The 24,566-nt window shown below is 45.7% G+C and overlaps 1 protein-coding gene across 5 annotated transcripts in view; it reads right to left on the bottom strand.

The window, feature by feature from the left end:
* Positions 1–14,269: 14,269 nt before the first annotated feature.
* Positions 14,270–24,566, bottom strand: part of Dicer1 (dicer 1, ribonuclease III) — a 69,422-nt gene continuing 59,125 nt past the window's right edge. For 4 of the 5 annotated variants that reach the window (XM_057783422.1, XM_057783424.1, XM_057783423.1 and 1 more), the window contains 5 exons: positions 22,829–23,702; positions 21,048–21,316; positions 18,849–19,011; positions 18,678–18,753; positions 14,270–18,374 (listed from right to left, as the gene is read on the bottom strand). In XM_057783422.1, coding sequence (XP_057639405.1) covers positions 18,209–18,374; positions 18,678–18,753; positions 18,849–19,011; positions 21,048–21,316; positions 22,829–23,702 — 1,548 coding nt within the window. In that variant the 3' untranslated portion in view covers positions 14,270–18,208. Of the gene's footprint in view, positions 18,375–18,677; positions 18,754–18,848; positions 19,012–21,047; positions 21,378–22,828; positions 23,703–24,566 lie in introns of those variants that run through there. The other variant, XM_057783426.1, reaches the window with a different exon arrangement.

Genomic DNA, 24,566 nt, shown 5'->3' with positions numbered 1-24,566 from the left:
CACCAAGGCTGCAAGGAAAAGAGGAGGCCATCTGGACAAGAAGAAGGAAGGACAGGGCAGAAAGAACAGAGCCAGGGATACACAGCTAGAGGAACTCACTCCCAGGGCCAGGCAGAGAGGGAACCTGCGTAGGAGACGGAGCTGTGGTCCCCAAGGTCAGGTGAGAACTCTTCAGAAGGGACAAGCTAGAGAGAGTAGAGCACTTGTTCCCTGGGCCCTTCCTGGGCCTGACTTCTTTGGCTACCTTAAAAATGTATTTCTTAGGAGCTGGGGAGATGGCTCAGTCAATAAATCACTTGCCTCACAAGAATAAGGTCCCGAGTTCAGCTCCCAGTTTGTGGATAAAAAGCCAGGAGTGGTGGTGCATGCTTGTCATCCCTGAGAAGGTGAGATGAGCAACAGAGACAGACAGACCTTTGCGAGTTTCCTGACCAGCTAGCCTAACTTGCTTGCCAAAGCTCCAGGCCATCGAAGAGACCCTGCCCTAAAGAAAAAGTGGAAGGCTCATGAGAAATGGCACCCGAGATCATCTTCTGATCTCCACATGCACGAGCACACAGGTGTATATGTACACACATGCAAACACGCAACAGACACACACATGCACAAACAACATTCTTGGTCACAGACATGCACAGTTAAGTTGCATGCTATCGGCAGCTTGCAGAGTTTTTCCATAAAGATCTACCACGTGACCCTTGTATAAGCAAAACTAAGTAGATGCAGGGGTCTGGACCCCTGGCTTCTGAAGCCGCAGCAGCTGGGTAGAGACCTGAATCCATAGATACTGCACAAGGCAAGATGACAGCAATAATTTGAGTCCTTTCCTGGCTCCCCACAGCTCTGCCTGGCTCTGGAGGCCAAAGAGGGTACTAATTGGTACCCTGGGGTTAAGCACTTTCCCAGAGCCCTGCTCTGCACCCCTCCCTTGGCCTCTCACCCCCCTAAACACTAGGCTAGCAGGTTGCACCAAGAGCACATTCATGCACCAAAACTGATTGGTTTCTGACAAATCCAGCTTGGCCTCTTTTTAGCACCTATTCATCCCCAGGGGCTGAAACCTGATCCACAGTGATTTTCTCCAGACCCACGGGTGTGTGTGTGTGTGTGTGTGTGTGTGTGAAGGGGGAAACCTCCTCCCTGAGAAGGCCTGTAGATGTGATTAGCAGGTGAGGATTCCAGGGGCCAGGAAGTCAGGTGCTGTCAGCACCAGAAAGGCTGAGCTGGTGACCCACTTCCAGCTGGGAGACTAGGTAGGTCCCCCAGCAGGAGGCAGAATGGGCTTCCTGTCTAGAGTCATGAAAATATCTGAAATTCAGTAAATAGGAAGGACTTTAATACCACAGTGAGTCAATATAACCATTATTACCATAATTTTCATCTCCAGACCACCATCTTCATTATCATCACCAACCACTGTTACTATAATCAACATCATCACCCCCATTATAATTACTTTTACTATTTTAATCCTCAGCACCTTCATTATCACCATCATCAGTACCACCACCATCATCATTACAGTCACCACCATCACCATTAACATCACCATCCTCACTATCATAACCACTCCCTTGACCATCAACATCACTATTCATCTTTATCGCTATCACCATGGCTGCCATCACCGCCACTATCATCACTACCATCACCGTCATCATCACTATTATCCTCAATATCACCTTCATCATCGTTACCGTCATCTATTTACCGCTATCCAACATTATTCCAGAAAGATTTAGGCCATCTCAGTCCCAAGCCCCACAAACACCAGGTCTCCAGACTCATGGAGTCCTCCTCCCATGTCCCACTGTCTCTCCTGTCTCCCTGCCTCATGCTACCTCTTCTTCCCCATTCTCCCACACCCTCTCCTCCCGATACATACACTGCTTTTCAAAACCCTTCGTGTCTACTTCATGTTGCATAGAGCGTGATTTCAATCAAAAGATCTTGAGAGGAAATTTCAACACATGAAAGGCAAGGGTGGAAGTTGCTTGTGTCTAAAGTAATTGCAGGGCAAGCCACCCTTTACTGCTCTCCAGTGAGCAGGACGGCCACTTTCTCTCCTTAGTCTCCTCAGCTGGAAAATCCCTTGGGGAGAGGAGGTGATAGGTTACACCAGGGAAGATCCTCAAGTCTCAGCTGACTCTCTCAATCTTACTCTGCAGTGGGAAGGGAAGGGAGGGGAGGGGAAGGGAGGAGAGGGAAGGGAATCCCCTTACTGGCTCCTCTGAGAAAGGTGAAAGAAACATTCTTTACAATCCCCCACTAATGTGTTGGCCTTGAGGTCTGGGCTGTACCCCCACATCCTACTGAGGTAACAGGGCTCCAGCTACCAGGCCCTAGTCAGCCATTCCTTCTGATTGTCTCTCCCTAGAGCCTTGCCAGAGAAGCCAGGCTGGCTCCTGCACAGAAGGCAACAGGGCCCAATATCCACAAGGCCACTTTCAAGCCAATGTCCTTGTTTTCCCCTTCCCACCTAGATCCCCAGTCCTGTAGCCTCACTCAGCCTCGTTGGCTGGCCTTGTGCAGCTTTTACACTTAGAAGCACAAGATTAGGTTAGGAATAAACAGGGAACCTCCACTTATGCACATCCTTGGGGGAAGTTTAAAAGTCTCTTCCCTGGGTAAAGAGAGGAGGGACCAAAATTACTTCAGGCCACCCAAGGGCCCCAGGGAGTCTCGTGCGCGTGTCTCCACCGAAGGCTGAATTATGCCTGGCAGAGCCAGTCTGACAGCCTGGGTCGACCGCCTTCCCACAGCTGCCTAATGAGGCCCTCTGAGCGGCTGCGGCTGCGGGGAGAGTGGCCAAGGTGATGATGACATCCAGGGGACCAATTTGGTCACTGAATGACTGACCCAGCCATCGTACCTCATGGAGCAATTATTCCCCAGCCTGCCTGGCAGCTTAGGGCGGCTTTGGGGCTCAGAGTTTCCCGGGGCAGGTCATTCAGGAAGAATAAATCTGAAGTTGCTCTAAAGTAAAAGGAGGCACCCCACTTTGGGGTAGGAGTAGCTGGCCGTGATACACAGTTGTCTATAAGACAGTGATGTAGTCACAGCAGACCTGTTCACATTTGCCCTGCCTAAGACCCTGGACTGAGCTTAATATTGTGTCTCTAGCTGTTGCTGGGGTCACCCCTGTAGTGAGGCATGTGAAGCTCAGGTGCAGGTCCAAAGTCACTTGTGACCGTATATGACCGATTCTTGTGATTCCACACCAGCCTGTTCACCTCCCCAAACTCGTGTTTCCCCTTATGCTGTGTGCACCCCACCCCACATCCCCCTCTCCAGCCCACTACCTCAGTGGCACAGCAGGACAAGCTCAAAATCAGTGGGTGGAGCTCAGCCTAAGTGGGGAAGATGGGTAGAGGGGATTGGGAGGTGAGTTAAGGAGATGCAGCAAGTGACGGTCATGATGGGCCAGCTGAGGTCCTGAGTGAGGAGTGGGCAGGGGCTGCATCGTAGAGTGGGAGAGCAGCTGGAGCAGCAGGAGCAGCAGGAGTAGCAGGGGCAAAAGGGGGCAGCCTCAAATGGTGCAAAAACCCTGGCAGATACCCAGGCTACAACTGGCAGCCCAAAAGGCTGAAGGTGTATGACAGGAGCAAGGTAGGTGGAGCCAGGCTATTCCCAGAGCAGAGGCCAAGGCTGTGGCAGGGCGTGGATTTGCTCCAGTTTTGATCTGAAGGCATCTGCTTGGAGCAGAGCTGGCAAGTAAGGTTGACCAGACCCTGCATTGCCTAGTGGACTCACCATTCCAAAGCTGTAGGTCTTGGCAGCATTCCTGCCCCTCCACCAGTTGGCATCAGTGTCCAGTGGATTTCCCGAGTCTGAACTCTGTACAGGACTATCTACCCCTGCCACAGCCCAAGGGCCTGTCCAGCCTCAAGGACAACCCTCCTTCCAAGGTGACCCCAATTTTGCCTCTCTGCTTCCCCTTCCACCTTCCACTAGCACTCATCATTGCTTCCTCTCAAGTTTTGGGGTATTGTGGTACCTTCTTAGGGGTCTGGCTGGCTCTTGTAGACATCTAAGTACTTCTTGACCCTTTCCAGGGAGTGAGGACACAGGCTTTAGAATCAGACCACCTGGAAGAAAAGCAAGGGGGGGGTGTCTTCTGGAAGAGCTGACCAAACTGGCTCTGTAGTTTGTAAGATGCAGGAGATGAGGGGGAGAGGGGAGAAATTAAGGAAGAGAAAGTAAAAGTGCTAGAGGAATGAAAGACTCAGCGTGTATGGGTAATGGTGAGAAGCAGTGAGGTGGAGGTGTGGGGAAGAGAAGGGAAGCTGAGTTACTTGTGCAGAGCCTACCTAGGCACTAGATCAAGGGGGAAGGAGGCTTCAGCTCCCCCTGTGCTCTAACCAAGAGCAAGCAGCAGGTTCCCAGTGAATGTCAGCTGCCCACTGCCGGATGACACCATGCCTTCAGCCTGCTCCATCCTCCACGAACAACGGCCTTGGCTAGAGTTCTCTAAGAGCCCCTGAGAGGGAGGTGCTCCCTGGCTGGCCCAGCCTCACCCTCCTCTGTCCCAAGGCTCAAGCATGTGGTCCTATCACCATCATCTCTCTCTGATCCATTCACCCACTGATCGTTATCCCCGGACCCTTCCAACGCTTCAGACAGGCCGTCCATTTAATTTTGTAAAACCAAACAGCACGACGCTGGTTCTCTCAGGATGCACGGGGAGCGCGATACGGTCTGTGGAATGTTTCTCAGAGCAGTGAAAAATTTAATTTTTCCCCCCAGCATCAAGATGTGTCAAACATAATTTATGCCTGGACATAATTCATCCCCAAAGATAAATATTGAAACCCAAGAGAGGAGAGGCAGCTGCAGAATTTGCTGGGGCCCAGGGGCCGCCGAGTGGGTCCCCCTCCCATCCCGCCACTGACAGGGTGAAAGCATAGAGGAAAGCTAAGCTAGTCTGGGATCTGGCCTCGGTCTCCTGGAAATGCTGAGCGTTTTTCTTTCTCTTTCTTTTCTTTCTCCAGGCCTCTTTTGTGTCTGCGGACTGTTGCTCTGTCTCGCATAAAATCTCTCGCAATAGAAGTCTTCAATTAAAGTCACCTACTGGTCTTTGTCAGTTGAACTTGATGCTGTCAAATCATGCAGAACTCCTTAAGCCAATACAAGTCATTACAGAGAGTGAATAAGAGCCACGGCGGGCAGGAGCCCTCTGTGATCAATTGATATCTTCCTTCGCTTGGGAGGGGGGTGGAGGTCTCAGAGTCCTGCTCCCTGCCGCCTCATCCCCCCCACGGGGGCCTGAACCCCTGGATCCAATTAGACCACAGCTCGGCAGGTCTGAGGGTGCGCTGAAAGGCCATCGGTAGGCGAGCCCATTAATAACTCGCCAGTGCCCTGCGTATTGTAATTGTCAGTCTGCAATTTACAGTAATCCTCCCATGCAAAAGCCCAAGTCGCTGCAGCTGATTGGAAATTCATACGCCCGTTTGAAAGAGAAAAACACAAGCTGCATGGGTTAAAAGGCCACAGCGTGCAAGTGTGTGTGTTGAGTGACAGACATTTTAGTACTAGCCTGGGACCATATTTTAAAAGGTCACTGAAAACTCTTGGCTTGGGCTCTCTGACAAACAATGAACGTCCTGGGTATTTATTTGCCATCTCTTTGTTTTTACAGCACGCAGAATAAATGACTTAAATGACGTTGTGCGGGCCTGCATATTGTCATCACAGGTTACAAGTCATTATGAAACTCCGTCAAATCAAACCAAACCCGGTCAAGGCAATGAGACTAAGAGTTATTTGCATTCCTTCTGTCATAAAAAATCATATCCCCTTACTCAAGACTTTCAATTCGTTATTAAATGCAGCCACAAGAGTATTTCAGGTCTGGCAATATAAGCCCAAGGAAACCTTCTTGGTATAACTCAGTGTAACAGCTCAGACCCGATCCCACTAAAAAGTCCCAGTTGAGCGTATCTGGGCATTCAATCAAGACATACATATTACTTTTAAATAAGATTAGCCTCTATATTTTGCTGCTTAAGTTAAAACTTTTCATGTCTTTTTCTGCTTTTATATAAACTCCAGCATAATTCTGTTTTAGCGAAATACTTCAAACAAATTAAAAACCTCAAGTCGAATGTGTCCTTAACAAAAACTTTCTTAATGGCGTTGCAACACGTTTGCTGATGTTAAAAACACTTTCTCATAGATGGATTTTCCTGCCCCTCCCCACTTCCTTGTCTTTGGAATCACAAGAGCACAGCATCCTCCTTGGCTGCTATGACATAGGGTTTGACCGGTTACTTTCCACTGACCCACAGTACCTATGGAAAAAATAAATTGCCCGATCCTATCTGACTGCAAGTAGGTTCTGTGTTAATTGGGAAATGGAAAGTGATCAGTTGGGCGAGTGTAAGGTGGAGAATCAGGGTAGGCGAGCACACTGTCCCCCCAAAGGATACTAGTTTTGGATACACGTCTTAGTTTCGTTTCCATTGATGTGATAGAATACCACAACCAAAGCAACTTAGGGAGCAAAGGTTTATTTTAGCCTGTAGTTCCAGGCTGCTGTCCATCACTCTGAAGAACTTAGGGAGACAAGGTTTATTTTAGCCTAGTTACAGGCTGCTGCCCATCACTTACGGGGAGTCACAGCAACCATAACTTGAAGCAGCCACTCACACTAGGCAAGAAGTAAAGAACAACGAACTAATTAATGCATGAACACTGCGCTCAGCTGGCTTTCTCCACTCTTATAGATCAGAATTCCACGCGTAGAGAATGGTGCCACCCAGAGTGGGTGAGACTTCTCACACTGATTAGTGTCATTAAGATAATCCCTCAAAAACAATCTCAGAAGTCCTTCTCCCTGGGTGATTCTAGATCGTGTCAACGTGGACAAAACTATTTATCACATGTAAAGACCATGGGCGACAGTGGCTTTCTGATCTTGGAACTGTGGAATGTCAAAGTAACTTCTATTCCTAATCCAAAGACAATGGCTCTGACTGCTCTGAGGTATAAGGATCAGGGAAGACTGTCATGAACAGTGAGCGATCAGAGACTTCAGTCTATTCATTGGGCACTTGGATCCAAGGAAAGAAAACTGAGCAGCGAACCTGTGCTGGTTCACACTGATTCTCCATATTCAGCCTATTTTGAGCGGACACAGAATGAGGACTTAGTGACGGTTCCCACATTGCAGTCTCTCACCCTGGTATCACCTGCCTGCCTAGGATACACATTCTAAGCCTAAAATTTCACTGGGGCTGGTGATGACCCTCTTCTGAAATGGTACGTAGCTGCAGTTCCTTCAGAAGCGAAGCTCACAGAGGTCCTCAGCTTCACTCCACGGTGCAGTGGGCAGATGGCAGGCACCTCATCCGACACCCTGCCTGTGAGTGTGGGTGGGGCCCGGGAAAGTGATGCCTGCCTGCTGTTGTGGCTGGCCTACCTTCTATGGCAAAGATACAAGGGTATGCATCAGTAACAAGGGGTCCTCATTCAATAGACTGAGTTCATGGAGACAGAGATGACCTAGGCGCTGGAGCAGACCCTTTAGAAGCCAATCCAGACCTTCCTAAGAAGATAGCCATGAAGTTGGGGGGTGGGGGGGGGAGGCAGGTGCTTGTGGGCAGCTAGCAACCAGGTACTTGCATCTACAAGATGGTGGACGCTACCAGCAGTCACGGAGCATGAATGAAGACCGAGCCTGTATGAGCCCAACGCTACAGGGGAAACTTGACTACAGCCTTGGGAACTCCAGAAAGACCCTAGCTAGGTTGAGCTGGGACTCTAGAACAGAGAGGATGTGAGCTAAGATATGTATCTTATGAGCCAGTAAGCATGGGGACTTGTTATGTGGCAACAGAAAATGAACAAGCATGGAGGAATGAACGCCCAGTCCTGACCAGCTAACACACTAAAGCTGCTTCTCAGCCTCACGTGTGGACTCCCTCCTCATATGGCAATCTAAACATTACATTGCTTTAAGGCCTCCTGTTCTTAAAGACATTTATATAAATAATCTACTTCTTGATTTGGCTGTCACTGTGTTCTCTAAAACAAATACCTTTTCCTTTTAAAGGGCTCCGAACAGGCAGCGTGCTTGACATCAGTATAAAATTCTCTTGTTAAGCCCACAGAAATTAGCACTTATGAGAAAAGCTGTACCTTTAAAAAAACACCTGACCAAATATTTCATAAAAGTAACACACAGCAAATTCCTAAGGTAGAGTCTCTGGATTTACAACCATCAAACTATATTAAACTTAACAATATCAAGATTTATCCCCTATTAAGTGGAGTCTCATTTTGGTAATAGCTCACACTTGGTCCCAGAGGATCTCAAATACCTTCGGCCCTTCACCGGGTACCCTTGTCATGATTCATAGCGAGGTGCTCAAAACTCTCATTATGAGGTTCTGCTGCTATGCTGGGGTATGACATACCTACCTGGAAATGGGAGTGGTGTGGACACAACGCAGAAATGACACCAAGATCTGGGCCATGCAGAAGAGGAGGGGCACTGAGGGTTATCCCTAACAGGCTCGTGTCCCAGGGCACCGAGGGGCAGCCCTCATGGACTGCCCCTCATGTCCCAGTGGTGTCAAATGTTAGTGTCTGGCTGAGCTGTCTCTCTAAACAGTGCCATCAGAAAAGCTCCATGCACAGAACAGAGAGGATCGAGACAGCTAGGGGGACAGGATCCCTCCTGTCTGCTTAGTATCAGCTCGTAGCTGTCCCCAGTTGGCTATCCCATGCACTCTTCAGGAAAACTTATTCTAAAAGCAAGTGCTGGGGGCTACACCCAGAGATTCCAGCTGTGTTGTTAGTCACTGGTCTGGTGGCAGCCATCCTACATCTGGGAGCCCAGAGCAGCAGGCAGGAGAAAGATTTCCCCATGGAAACCCGGATTTTGATTGTCGTTTAGAAAGACGCAGCCCATTCTCAGAGCTGTAGGGATGTGGAACTGGCCACACTGAAATCACTTCAGGTTGAAATGTGGAAATTAATTTTAAAGACTTTCAGTGATCAAGCACCTTTAAATAATCCTTCAGAAGTTACTGAGGGTTTCGAGCTGTGTTGCAGCTCACTGGCAGAGCTCTTGCCTAGTAAGCATGCATAAGGCCACAAACTCAATCCCCAATCCTGCCAGAAAAAAAATAAGTCAGTTATTTATTCTATCATGCCTGGCTGGCATCTTCAGAGTGTGCGTAGCCTTCCCTTTAAAAGAATAAGTGCTGTGATTTGTTCTTTTCACTGTGATAAAATACCTTGAGAAAAAGCAGCTCACAAGTAAAGGGCTTGTTTCTGGCTCTCAGTTCAAGTGTGCAGTCCAGAATGGCAGGAAGGAGCCTGAATCAGCAGGCCACAAGGCATCCACAGTCAAGACACAGAAGACAGATGTTCGCATGTTGGTGCTTAGCTTGCTTCCCCTATTATTCATTCTGAACCCCTATAATCAAGAAATGGTCCCACTCACGGTTAAAATGGGTCTATTCCTAACAACTGATGGAATTCCTTGCAGGCATGCCTTCAGGCCCACTTTCCAGGCGATTCTGCATTCTGACAAGATAACAATTAACAATAAGCATAGCGCGCAGTCTCCTGAAAAGATGACACCTGTCACGGGGTCATTAACTACTGTGTGAAGTGCTCTGTGTCAAGAACTGTTTGTCCCTCAAAACACACCACGTCTTCCCCCTTGTGCTTAAATAGGAATGGCCCCCATAGGCTCATAGATTTGAAAGTTTGGTCATTAGGGACTGGGGCTACTTGAGAAAGAATTAGGTGTGGCCTTGTTGGAGGAAATGTATCCCTGGGGATAGGCTATGGGGTTTCAATGCTCAAGTCAAGCCAACTGTCTCTCTCTCCCTGCTACCTTCAGATCAGGATGTAAAACTCTCAAGCTACTTCTTCAGCACCATGTCTGGCTGCATGCCACCATGTTTCCTGCCACAGTGACAATGCACTAAACCTCTGAATTATAAGCCAGTCCCGATGAAACATGTTCCTTTAAAAGAGTTGACCCTTCACCACAAGAGAAGAATGACTAAGACACCTTGAATGGATGCGCCCTTGTGTTCGCTTTCTGGTACTGTACCCTCCCTGATCAGTCCTTATCAACTCAAAGCGTCTGCTGGGCCAACTCCACTGTACAGGCAAGGAGACAGAACCCCAAGAGAGCGAGAAATTGGCTGAAGAGTAGCAGAGCAAGGCTCCTCCAGGCATGATTTCCATGCTCCTCTCTCTCTCTCTCTGGATGGTTAAAGTTCAGATGTCCTGAGACATGTGTGAATCTCAGGTATTCTAGACACCCAGAGATGGCGACTGGTTGTCAGCATTTCCCCTTTGTTAACACCAGCGGTCTCTGAAAGCTTCAGGTCTGGAGAGACTCCATCTTCTATTTATAAGCAGACCACAAACTAGCATCCTAGCTTATTGGAGAGACTGACTCAGCCCTTCATACCAGAATAGGTGAATAGAATTTAAAAACTAACCACCAAGGGCTATGGAGAAGGCTCTGTTAGTAAGTGCTTACCGTGCAACTTAGGGACCTGAGTTGAATCCCCAGAACCCATGTAAACCGCTTAAGATCCCAGTGCTGGGGAAGTGGAGGCAGGGGCTTGTCGATCAGTCGACCAGCTAATCACTACTCAGCAAATTCCAGGCCTGGGAGGGACGTTGTTTCAAAATAAGTGGTAGACAGTGCCTGAAGAATGGCCTCCACACACATGCTCATGTGCACACAAGCACATTCCCATATAAACTTAACCACCAAGGAAAATCCAAAGTGACCTTACAGCTTTCAAGCAAAACAACAACAAAAAAACTAAAACCAAAACAACAACAACCAGAAAGCTCACTCTTTTCTAGTGTGCCTTTTGCCTCTACTGCTTGAGGCAGAACAGCACAATACCTTTGAAACATGGAGAGCCAGGCTTGCTGTCACCACCAGCTGCACAGAGCAGGCACCGACTTGGGCGGTACCCGCTTCGCAAATACTCCCATGGGACAGACTAGCGGAAAGCAAGTGTGAAGTTCGCAGCAGTGCCTGAGGGATGCAGCCTGCCTCAGGACTGCTCCACTCGTCCTGGCCACTTCCCTAGCCCACTTCAGTAACTGCTTCATCAGTACATCTGAGACCAATAGAAGCCTTTGTGCTTGTTTGCTGCCCAGATCAATTCCCCCAAAGGATCCACAGCAAGAGAACAACAGCCCAGACGTTGCTATACAACAGAGTGGAGGCAGGAGAGCGAGAAGTGACTACCCATGAGACTGCTTTGTTCCTATACAGTAGTATCTATTGACTTGACTATAGCTTGTTCGCCACAGGGCATAACTGCCCCTGACCAGGTCAGGACCATGTTATTCATTGCTGCGTCTCCAGGGCTTTGAAGAAGTGAACTGTGCAGCCAAAGTGAAAATGAGACACACCAGCTACAATATGCAGTATCCATCCCAATCAAAGCTTTAAGAGCAAGTCAAGATTTTCGAGACAGTTCTCTACTGGCTCCTCTCATTTCTATATATCTCATTTGTGTCCAATTGGCCAGCAGGCCCTACTCTTCCCCTAATCCTGTGATGCACTGATACTTAGAAGGGCCTAGTTCTCACTTCTTTGGGCAAAAAACATAGCTAAAAAAACTAGTAAATTGGCAACTGTCCTGCCCTTCACTCTGTTGGTGGCCCTGGTTTCTCCCCAGGAACCATTCAGAGGCGATGGAGACGGTTGAAGGGGGACAACACTGCCTTTCACCTGCACACAGCTCGAAGCCTGGAACATGGGGTGGCTGGCACGTTCTTGGCACTCCAGTGGATCGGATATGTGATGAGATGGTGCCAGTGGGGTGCGAGGTGTTGATGTGGGCCCAGAGCAGTGGCCCCAGCAGAGGAGGGGCTAAGCGCAGGAGGCTGTACCCAGAGTTGCAGCTGGGGCTTGGGGAGGGATGGCGGGGTATGAAGTCTCAGTTAGGGCTGGCAGGGCGCATATGGGGCTCCTGGAAGCTGAGCTGGGTCAGGTGCAATTCCTCCAATGGGGACAGCCTTCATGGGTCACAGTCACATTCTTCCCTGTGACAATCAGGGGCCAGCGTGGAGAAGCAGAGACTTGTTTTTATATAAACCTCATTCAGTAGAACCTCTGCACCAGAAATGGGTCCCCTTCTAGCCCAATTTCAGGGCAGCGGGCCACTTTCTGGTGGGAAAGTACCAAGGTGGGGTCCCAGACTACTTCAGAATTGTGTATGACCTTGCCTGGACATGTCCTGAACACTACCCAGGATGCCACCAAGAATGCAATTGTGAAGGTGTTTGTGGTCAGAGAAACGTAGCTCTCTCTGACACTCAGCACACTCAGGCATAAATAAAACTCAAAAAAAGTCCTGCAAAGAACACATTTCACCCATAACACCCCAATGTCATTAACAAAGCAGCACACTTTTAACTCATGCCATACCGCATCTGTGGCTATCTCTAGAATCCACTCATCTCCACTCCACAGAGCAGACTTACAGGCCGAGGGAAGTGAGGATGTAGGCAAGACAAACAGGGAACGCTGAGTGAGCAGCTCACCAAAATTAGTTTCTCAGAAATGCCAGAAGCATTTGGAGATGTCAACAGCCTCACTTCACCAGCTAGCGACTTTCTACCCAGATTCTGTTCTTTGTATGCCACACATCACCCAACTTCTGCCACGAGAAGATGAGTTACCAGACCCAGAACAAATGCTGTTCATTCTACAGGGCGAGAACGGCATCACGGGCATACCCTACTTTTGCTGTGAGTGTATATGCACAAGCATGCCTTTGTTGGAGCAGAAGCCAGTGTTGCTCTCTAAGTGGAAGGGACCACTGTCTCTATTCCTCTCCCATGTCGGCCAACCTATGCTGTACCGCCTGCATTACTGAGCCCTTCATCAGGATCCTTGACATATTTACTTCAGGGGATTCAGACCCAGACAATACTTAGTGCAATCTCAAGCTCCCTGGTCCCTTCTCCAGGCTTCTTCAGCCCATCTGGGAGGGACTTCTGGACACATCGAGCCTGATGGCCAGGACTTCACAGAACTCCATCTTTACCCTAAAGGTAGGCAAGCCAGCTGGCCACCTGAACCACCCCACCCTACCCAGCCCCCCGAAGCTGCCTTTATAATCCTTGGGGAAGAGTGTAAACATGGACCTTAGCACAGGCCTGATACCCAGTCCTTCTCGACATCTTGCTCATCACAGGCCCTTGAGCCCTTAGCTGAAGTCCTGGAGGCCAATGTAGGCTCCACTGCAGGACTGATGATACCAGGGCAGTTCAAAGAATTCCCCATGTATTCCACAGAGCCCATTACAGGTTCCCCGGCAGATGAGAGAAGCCTACAGATGCTCACATTAGTGGGATGGAAGCTACTCAGCTTGTCAGGTTTTGTATCAATTCTACAAGTTGATTCTGCGCTTTCTAGACTTGAGAATTTAGAACCTGATACGTGCATGCCCATATGTTCAAAAGGTAGGAATTACAGCTTCCTTTCTATCGGCAAGAACCAGGTACAGCACAAAGATCTGCCAAGGAGCAGCTACTGAGGAACCTTTCTAAAATGCTTATGACATTAACTTCACAGGATAGGTGGCTCTCTAGGTGTACACGTACACACACACACGATGTACACAGAAGCGATTACTGCTTGACTGTACTTTACAAATTACAAAGAAACAAAAATAAACAAGCAGCCCTGACAGAATATTCCCAAATTGCTGTTCGTTTTTACTATAAAGGAACATGTGAGTGTGTGCTTAGAATGCTACCCTGTGAAAGTGGTAAAGGCATGAACATGCTAACTGCTGGTAAAATGTTCTAAGAAATCTAAAAAGAAACTACATCTTATCCACTTTAGCTCCTCTCAGCCTGGTGATCCCTCTTCATGTTGCACCTTTCAAAATGTCAAAAACTTAAACTAATAAACTTTTCACTTAACCAACAATGCTGGAAATGTGTTCTAAGGATCTGGAAGTGAACATTCTGTCCACTTTGTTCCAGAATTATCAAACCCAATAAGGAACACGTCAAATACATCACAGACAATCCAGGAGTTGGAACACATCAATCAGCATGGTAGAACCTCAGCAGAGACAATTATGCCATTTCTCAGAACATGAAGCGCAACTTGAACTCAATCTTATTAAAATACACAACTCATGGGCTTCCCTATGGGAGGACAACCTTCCAAGACTACTACTGCGACCACAACTTACTTGTTCACACTGCATTAAGTAACAACATTAAAACAAAAAAGATAAAAAGACACAAAGTGAACAGACCATAACTTTATTGGCTACAATTATTAAAAAGAAAAATGAAAACAAAACAAACAACTAAAGGTAACTGTGATCCATAAGGTGCTGACCGCAGACCTGCAGTGACAGCCATGTGCACGAACTATGTGTCTTTAAAAAGCTGCAGCATGTGATGGCCATGGTTTACTGTCAGCAGAACTGTCAGTCTGACTTCACCTTAGTCATTTCCCTTTATTTACAGCAAAGGCAGACGTGTTCTTCCCATTCACCTCTGCACTTTTGCTACAGAACCAGCAGAGCTGAGGTGAATTCTGAGGGCATTTGTAACATTTAAACTGTCTGTGGTTGTTCTTCAAAGAAAACTGAATAAGAATAAAATAATGATTAAAATAATATACGTAAGTTAGTTTGAGGTGATCATTTTCCCTGCTAGTGGGTAGCACACGGTCTCCATGCCAGACACACAACTTTTACAATCATTTTAACTATTCTTGGTCTTAAACATATCTTTAAAATGTCTCGTGTACAATATAAAATACAAAATTTATTGAGAAATAATTAAATTCCAGAAAAGCAATCAGCAGGTGGGAACTATAGGTTCTTGGACGTCGTTAAATCAAGCACAGAGGAGACACACAAAACCCAAGTGTCCCTGCAGACACGACATCAGCTAAGGACGAGGATATAGGCTCAGCTCAGGTCCATGAAATAAAGGTGCAAGGCCTCAGTTTGCTAGCATAACTTTGTGCAGAAGGATTAGACGCCTTCACTGAGCAGGGAATAGTTTTAAATCAACAGGCCCCTACAAGCAAACCGGGTGGTTGTGGGTTTTTGGCTGTTCTCAGTGCTCTGCAGTCACACAGGAACTGAACAGCAGAACAAAGCCGTCTCAAATCCCTGCTAACTAGACAGCACGTCTGTATCTTTTTGAGGGCGGACGACTGTCAGGAAAATACAAACATCCGTATTTTAAAGGATAATTATAGGAGTGCTAGCTAGAGGTCATTCTAAATTTAATCATTTCACATAATACAAAAAAAAAGAAATGTAACCAAAACATTTTAAAAGCATAATTAAGTGTTCAGTCAAAAATTTCTGCCATGCTTTCACCTTACAAATAGAAAAAGAAAATGCCACAGACGTAATAATATTTAAGTTGTGCAAGTGTGTGACAAGGCTGCAGGCATCACAGTATCTTCTCAAATTTGAAAATCAGAACTGCAGCAAGGCCCAACCATGTCCCTTCCTCTAGATTAACCCTGGAAGAAGGTAGAGCATACCGAGCACTGTCCTTGCCTGTGCAGCATGGGCAGAACAGAGGACAGAGCCACGTAAGACGTAGCATGGCTAGGACTGTATGTAAAGCCACAAAGGAGCAGCAGGAGGACCTTCTGCAGCTGCCTCCTCAGTGAACCTCACCAGCCTTTCCAGGCACAGGCCATCTTCTCCGCCTCAGATCAGCTACACCGGCAGAGGAGGAACACTAAGTCATTAAGCCAGGTGAGAGCGACTTCTCTGAAATGCAAAGCCTTTCAACCAGGGGAACTGGGGCAAACGCCACAACCCAGAAGCGTTCCTGATCATCATGTGTCTAACTCATACTTTTTATTTTTTCAACTTGGTCTCTGGGTGAATCACAGAATGCTTCAAACTGTGAGTCATATTAATTATCAGGTACGTTCATCTAACAAGGAAAAAAAAAAGGAAAACAGCCCAAGTTTGCTGTTGATAAAACATTCTGAATAGTGGAGGAAGTCTGAGCCCTGAGAATGGATGATCTAATCATATCCGACTCTGAACTTTTTAATATTAACAACAACAAAAAAAAATACTCTGCTTATGGTCACAAAATATATTGAGGCATTTTTCTACCACCAGGAATCGGAACTGTGAAACAATCTGATTTTGGTGCTAGGATAAAAGAGCATTCCATGACAGGGATAAATGCATGAGTCACAATGCAGAGAATCAGGTAGTTTATAAATTACCAAGAGACTATGATAGGACAACAAACTCCACCTCCCCAAGCCCCACCCCCTTACTATCTAACTGTCAAAGTTATAGCAACAACATTCAAAAGATCACCTGGTTTGAACTTGCTATGATGTCTTGCATTAAGATTTGTGTGTATGCATGGGGAGTGGGGGTATTTTAAATCAAATCGATAACTACAATCTCAATCAGAATCAAATATTTAAAACAAGTCACCCAAATTAATTTCCTCAAAAAAACTCACTTAATAATTTAAATCCCAATTTAAGTTTAAGACTGGTGCCAACAAATGATCCTGGAGAAACTCACTATCCCCTTCACTTGAGGTTCCTTAGAAAGTGGGTCCGACAGCTTCTGTGTGTTCACACACACACACATACACACAGGTATCTCGTGGGTGGATGGTGCACAGCAAAACCAATGGTAATTTAAACCTAAGTGCAGCATTACATGAAGCATCAGCCTCAGAAGGATGTGTGAAAGTAAGAGCCACCCTGGCTCAGCCTGCTGAAACTTCAAGCATAATAGGGCAAATTGCAGCAAACCTCTACCGTGTCGGTGGGAGGGTATGACCAACCCATAGAGCATTTTAAAAATGGAAATCAAGAGGTATTATAGTCACAGTGCAAAAATTAAACTTCAAGCATGATACATAAACATAGCACCAACTGGGAAAATGCACGCAAAAGGAGGGTAACTGAGTTGTGTGAGTGAAGAGTGCCTACAGCCTTATCAAGAAGCTCCAGGAATGCCTAAAAAGCTTTAGTTCCTTTTATTCTGAGATAGAACTAATGACCTAGTTTATCGAAACTAGTGACTTCCACCCCAGGTGTGTCAGTCCTGGCAGTCCACCTCAACGCTGACCCCAAGCATAAATGGCACGGCTTTGGTGATGCTGGCAACACTGCAGGCACAGTTGGAACACGGACAGGAGCAGATGTGCTGCTCTGCCACTCTAAATGAGTCTCAACTCCATTACAAACCTGCAGCATCTCTAGGTGTACTGCATCTCAGGGTCCTTTTGTTAAAACAACAATCAACTGGGCAAGAATTTCCACCACTAGGACTACCTGACAGGAAGGTCTGAGGAAAACTGGGCACCTAGTCACATGTCCCGTCTATAATGATGTTTTAAACTCCAAACTACTCACCCTGCTTTAAGAATGTCTTTAGTGTATATACACGTGTGACAGAAATCCTACCTGCAATCATTCTATTGCAAGTACCCTAGTGAGCTGTGTCACCCCATCTCATCTAATGCATAAAGGAAAAGGAAAACAATCTGTTCCCAAAAGACCAAAAAGTAAGAAAACTATCAAGTCTCTACTTTTAAGGCAAGAACCCTCTCTATGCAGTACTATGTAGATTCAGAAAACCTGGGCTTGACTCATCAACAGCCAACACTGACTCAAATCTGTCCCTTACTATTAAGTGCAACAGAGCCCGGGAGTCTGCTCTGCACCCAACAACACTGGTGATTCTGTCACAGCTATTCTGTCCTGCTGGGCTCGACAACTGCTGCAGGATAGGCACTAGTATTGAGGGACTGCAAGGCCAGAGGACTCTACCCAGTTCTAGGGACTTCTAGAGGGTCAAGCTCCATGGCCTCTCAATACCAAGCAAAGTCAACAGAAATTAAATGCAAAAACCAAAACAACAACAACAAAAGAACCCGTCAAAAGGATTTCAAAACTTGCTAAATGCCGGCATTAAAGCACTCTTGTGATTTAAACAGAGCAGAAGTGGGGAAAGAAGACAAGATTGTGTTTGCGCAAAAAACTAAAACTACAATTAGTTCCAAAAAGTTTATACACATATTAAATGTTTTATTCTGTTATCTATCTTGTTATCAAACTTTAAATTCTGCCTTCAATACTCTGCTCCATGTCAACTCTGAATCATCCTTTGATGTGTTTCTGTGATTTTGGTTCACCATCTTGCTGTCTGCACATCTGGAGGCTTCAGCTGTTAGGAACCTGAGGCTGGTTAGCTTTGAGGCTGCGAAGGGCTCTTCTTGCTGCAGCAGACTTTGCGATCCTGTAACTCCGGCCGACACCTTTAAATTTCCCCTTTCCCACCACTTCCACGGTGACTCTGACCTTCCCATCATAAGTTCTCTCCGCTGGGCTGCAAAAACCAGACAGTTTGAATTAGAAGTCAGAGGTATTTGTTATTATCGTCAGTCAGCACCTCTAGCCCTCTTGGGCTGAGCATCCCTCCTATAAGCTGACTGTGCACCAGGCTTACTGCACAATCAACACAGGCTCTTTCCTCCTTCATTCAGCTTTGCTTTAGAAAAAAAAAAAAGGAAAAGTGTGGTCAATCAGACCAAAACTGGAAACTGGGTCATAGAACGTCTATGCAGTTATAGTTTCTTAAGAACTCTCGTTTTTAAGTTACGTTAGTTTTTCAGGCACATTTCCTTCTTACCTAAATTTGGCGGTTTCTGGTTCCATCTCAAGCAATTCTCTCACTGGAGAACGGGGCACGTTTGCAGAAAATTTTTCTATAATCAAAATGAAAGATTTTGTGACCAAAGACCCTATAAGCATTTTAAACAATGTTTCCACATACTCCAAGGGAAAAGAGCCGGCACTGTACCTATGAGCGGCCGCATCATCGGGTAGTACACCTGCCAGACAACCTCCAGAGACATCCCACTGTCCATATAAATGGCACCAGCGAGAGACTCAAAAATGTCCCCCATGGCCTTGGGGACTTCGATATCTTCTTCTTTTTCCTCATCCTCCTCAGATCTCCTAAGCTATTGAAGAGAAGAAACTTGTCAGAAAAAAAGGCTCACTGGTTTTTCTCGGCTGACTTTTGATATTTAACAAGAGGACCTATGGCATGCCTACTTCATGGCAGTGGGAAACCCTAAACCACCTTATGAAAGAAAGAAAGAAAGAAAGAAAGAAAGAAAGAAAGAAAGAAAGAAAGAAAGAAAGAAAGAAAGAAAGAAAGAAAGAAAGAAAGGAGACAGGTAACTGATGCCCAGCAAAGGAAAAAACACTTCTAAATTAAAACAGAATTTAAGTTTAACACAGAACTAGAAGTTAATTGTTTTAAAATCATCTGTAACCAAACAACTGCCTTTATTAGAACACCTTTCTCTGAGTGTCCAGCAGGAGCAACAGTACAGGGAGGAGGGTAGAGACTGCCGCTTTGGGGGCAGAGAAATCCTTTCTGAAGCCCTTTCCCTCCAGGTTCCCTGTCACAAAAACATGAACATACACTATGGTAGCAGAGCTGACACAACGTATAGTATACTTGGATCAGCGGACTAAAACCTTCCCTATTTAAAGGCCACAATGTAACTAACTGAATCTACAAGCCCGTGAATCATACTCATACTCAAAATGTCTTAACTAACACTACTTGACTGGCCCGTCAAAAAGATCATTTAAAGAAAGCAGCCATCTCAAGTTGAGTGTACCTCAAGTCATGATGCCAGTTGGTACTCAGAGCTGCACAGCACATCAAGTGAAAGGTAAGATTCAGTGTGCAGCACACCAGCATCTCTACGTACATTAAGTCTGGGCGCATTAGCAATGGCATATTACCAAATGGTAATGCTGACTATATGAGGACCACATAATTTTATTTTTCTTTTCTTTCTTTTTATTGTTTACTTGTATTTTCTAAAACTGGCTTCTCTAAGATGCCCATTACTCATATCCCATGGCTCTGGGATATAAAGAAAATTTCAGACTGGCAGGTTTAATTCTCTCTTTACAGCTAAGAAAGTTAAGGCCCAGAAAGATAGAGACTTCTTTAAGAAAAAAACAACTCAGTGAGGAAAGCCAGATGCTATGTGTGTCAAGCGTTGCTACTTCTATACCTGTTGATACAGACAAAGGGCAGTAAAAGAATGAAGAAAAACTAACAGAGCCAATACGCCTCACTGGCAACAAAACAGAACCTGAATTTTAGTAAAGTCCTTAAACTTAAAGCTTAAGTAATTGTAAAAAATTTAACTAGAAATGTACATGGATGCTTCTTCTCATCACCTTGCTACTGGCTGAGTTCTGGAAGGGACTGCAAACAGAGACAAAATGGGGAGCATAAGCTCTGCCCTGGCTGCGAGGTTTTCAGCCCTAGACTCTCTATGTTCCAACAGAAAGCTCAGAAACTCTACTCTCCAACAGTTTGGGGCAATTGCAAAAGATGTAGTAAAACTTAAAGTCAAAACAGTAAGCTGAGAATAAAGCCCTGGACTAGAATGAAGTTCATTGGCCACTGGGTGCAGAGGGGAACGAGCAGCTGAGTTGCTCGTTGCCTACAGAGCCAGAGCAGTGCAGCATGCACATATTTGAGCAAGGCAGCACTGATATCCCAGTGCACAAAGTTTATAAACAAGAGGTGCCATTTCAAACAATGTGAAGTGCACATTTGTGAGGCTTACCTGGGAGGCTACCAAATATTCCTGACCCATTTAGAAAAGACAGAAACAGATCATCCTGTGATGTCGGAGAGGCGAAGGCCACCTTGGGGCATGGGAGGAGGTGCACTTCTACAACTTTCTATGCCTGTCGTAGGAGCCTCACTCAAGCGTAACTGAGACCCAGGCTCCTTGCCTGAATGACCACTTGGTCCATGGAGTGGGCAGCCAAGTCTCAAAGGCCTACCTGAGTGAGGCAAGTCATTCTCAGTTCTGCTTGGAGAGCACACAGCATCTGGGCAACCTGGCCCTGGCCTGTAACTATCCCTCTGGACAGCCATGAATCAGAGCTCAAACTGCCCAAACTCAAAGATGGCTGCTTCCCTCAGCACTGAGTTCACAGTTTAAACAGCACTAACCTCAGAGTCCATCCCTTGCATCTCGTTCTTCTCAAGTTGAAACTGCACAAAGTCGTCAATGACATGGAAGAGCTCGGGAGAGACAGCTTTAAAGTACTTGTGGTAGTCATACTTCACAGCCAATGAAGCAAAGATGGTGTTGTTGACCAGAGCAGAGCGCAGGTCAGTCAGGACCCCTGGGGAATGCTGCCGTGGGTCTTCATAAAGGTGCTTGGTTATGAGGTAGTCCAAAATCGCATCTCCCAGGAATTCTAAGCGCTGGTAACAATCTGCGCAGAGATCCAAAGTGCAACGGTGAGCCTGCATGAGCACATGCACTTTCTGCATACTCTGCGTGGGAGCAGATGAAAAAGTTGCAGTCCCAGACTCCTTTTGAGACTTCTACCGAGAAACATTTTCATTTACCTTCCTCAATGAAATTATTGGACACATACTCGCTAATGCACCTGGAAGTCGAGTTTTAAAGGCAACTGAAAGCATATTTCTTATATAAAAGTTGGGTCATATAATCTTCAAGTGTTCAAATATTATGCTTGTTTTGGAGGGGGAAAAGACACTTTGTAGACACAATCAGTCATAGCACCTTCTTCCTTGGGCACTATATTAGCCAGACAGGCACTGGGCATCACTCCTGAGTCTCTAACATGGTGGCATCTCAGTAAAGCCACACATGGCATAATACCTTCTGGGCATTGCCATCCGTGTCATCCACACTCTGCAATGTGTGCTAAGTGTCTAATTTCTTGGCATTTCAGGGTTATACGGCACATGAAAGAACAACAGGGAAACATGACTCTTCAACTCTAACTAGACATACTAAACCTGACACAAGGGACTCAGGAAGAAAAACTGCGTACTGGAGCAAAACCCCTAAACAAAAAGGGTTGCTTGTCAAACTGAAAAAGCTACCAGTGCTGACCAGCACCCCAATTTCCTCAGAGCCATTAAAAGAATCCACTGAGCTGAGAAAACTGAGGCTGGGACAGAGTGACCTGTTCCAGAGTACCTACTGGGTGAAGAGCCAAGCCGTGTTGGAATTCAGGCCTCACAATTTCCATCAAAGTATTTTCCTCTCCACACAGAAAAGTAGCTTTATTTTAGAACTCCACTTTCAGGGTTTATTTTTTTGTAAATGGTCTTAACTACAGATTTTTTACTATCCAAACTATAAGCTCTTTATTTTGCTTTAGTATATTTGAAAATCTTATACAAAAGGCAAAATAAAAACTTTATCAGGGTCCACAAGCTGAAGCAAACTGGTTCTGGGGACTTACTCTCTTAGATATTAGCAAACTACTAAATAAAGGAGATAACCACAGCACAATGGGAAATAACGAGTTCTTCCTATAGAATATTTCTATTTAATCTTCTCATCTTTAGATTTAAAAAGGCTAGAAAAGAGGAGCCTTTTTGTCTAGGAACAACAAAAAGATGTGGAAATAGATCTTGACTATATAAATAAATCAAGAAGTTAAAGCAGCAATGAATAAGCCCAAGAAAGGTACTTAGGTAGGAAAAGATGAGAAACAGCAAAATCCCGGGCTTCAGTTTCTAAGCATGCAGCACGTGAGACCCCATGTGTGAGAGGATGTAACGCCCCACTCCAACTGTCACAGTCACCAAGCATTCCTACTCCCCAGAGACGGGAAACATAAAGAGCTCTGCTTTATGTGACTTCCTCCCCCCCACCCCAGCCATGCATACTGAGAGCTAAGACTGTGCATGCATATATCTTATTTGTGCACGGCCACAACAATGCACCACACACAAAGTCTCCTTACCAGTGATAGTGTTGTAGTGGTAGGAGGCATGTGTAAAAGCCTGCAGAAGGTAAGCCTTATTCTTGAATCTGTAGTTGATTTTCTTCTCAAAATTTTCAAACCCAGAAATCAGGTGGTTCAGGGTTTTCTCTGCATCTGGATGGTCAAACATACACCTTGGTGGGATCTTCAGGCGGCCGTACTCCAAGTCTTTCCCTGCAGAGGAGCGTGGATTGGCTGCAGCAGCAGCACAGCTCCCTGAAAGGCTCTTTTGTTGGCTGCTGAAGTTCTCCTGAGCAGGGTACAGGGCCTTTTCCCGGCTGGTCCTTTTGATGACTGGGAGCACCTTCAGTCCCAGCGAACAGAGGAAAAGCTGAGCAGCCCTCTCGCCGCAGCTGGTTAAATAACAGCCCAGCAGGGCCTCCACACAATCTGCTATGCTTTTGTCAGCAATGCACTGCTCTGTGTGTAAGTCGTAAGAAATGGACTGCTTCCCTGTGTCAACGCCACAGTTTTCTTCTGATGGATTCCAGAAACCTACCACAAAGTCATCCTCTTCAACGGCTTTGCTAGGATCCAGATAGCACATTGCATCCCAAGAGCTGTAGTCAAAATCCTCAAGGTCTGAGGAAAACGGCATACTGCCTAAGGAGGACTTTTTGGGCATTTTCCATTCATAAGCAGAATCAGAGGTTGTAAAAGGAGAAAGAGAAATTTTCTTCACAAAGGCTCCTGACCCCATTAACATGCTGTCTATAAACTGTATGTGCTCCTGATCATACTCCAGGAAGTCGTCTTCATACTCAGCCTCCTCCTTGGGAGCCCTCCACGTCAGGTCCTCCTCCTCCTCACAGTCCTCACCTAGTTTGCCATTAGCCAGCAAACAGTCCTTTGTCTGAAACGGGGAACAGGAAAGGAGGAGAGACAGAGCTGCTGTTTTTTAAAAGGTTTTGAAACTCAATAAAAGCCAGGGTTATGGATAATTTCAAATGACAACCACAAATACTAAAAGGCAACTTTAAAAAATCACGGCCATTTGTTTTCAATTAACATAAAATAAGTTATTTAATCATATAAACAAAGTCAAACATGCTCTTTGGATGTTCATTTTTTAAGTTATAAAATGACCTTTATCCAGTATAAATCTGTAAGTGAAGAATTCTGAACATGGATAAAGTTAAAATTGTGTCCAGCATGCAAAAATGTCAACTGAGTAGCCTAACTCTGCAAGGACAGAGCCCTTGTGTGCCAATCAGAGGCCTTCCACTTAGCTGACAGAGTCTGAAAATATGGTAGGTAGCCTTTCAAACCAACAAAATTAAATTCCAGATGTAGAAAGAGTATTATCTTTTCAACTATGAGCATAATAAAAAAAACAGACAAAATTATTTTTTTAAAACCTTTACCATTAAAAACTGCAGGAGGGTTTGTAATATTTTTTTCCTCTACTTCCACTTCAAATCAAGAAACATTTGCTACAATATAAAACTAAACTGCTTTGCTTAAAAAAAATAAATGGAACCACTCAAAGAGGGGATAAATTTGTGAAATTATTTTTTACCCTCTATTCTGAGCTGTGGTACTAAGGCCAACAGATCATAGCAGACTGACAGAAGAAAACTTAGGCTAACATGAAACATAACAATCCCATTTCTGTCAAAAAAAATCTTTGCTAATTCCAATTTCTTTGGCAAAAGCTTATTTGTGAATGACAACCTTAATAATGGGCTACAATTCAGCAGTGATGTAACCTTTTGGC

This window comes from Chionomys nivalis, chromosome 10 (assembly GCF_950005125.1).
Source record: "Chionomys nivalis chromosome 10, mChiNiv1.1, whole genome shotgun sequence".
NCBI lineage: Eukaryota > Metazoa > Chordata > Mammalia > Rodentia > Cricetidae > Chionomys > Chionomys nivalis.
This window is presented reverse-complemented; position numbering and strand designations above follow the sequence as displayed.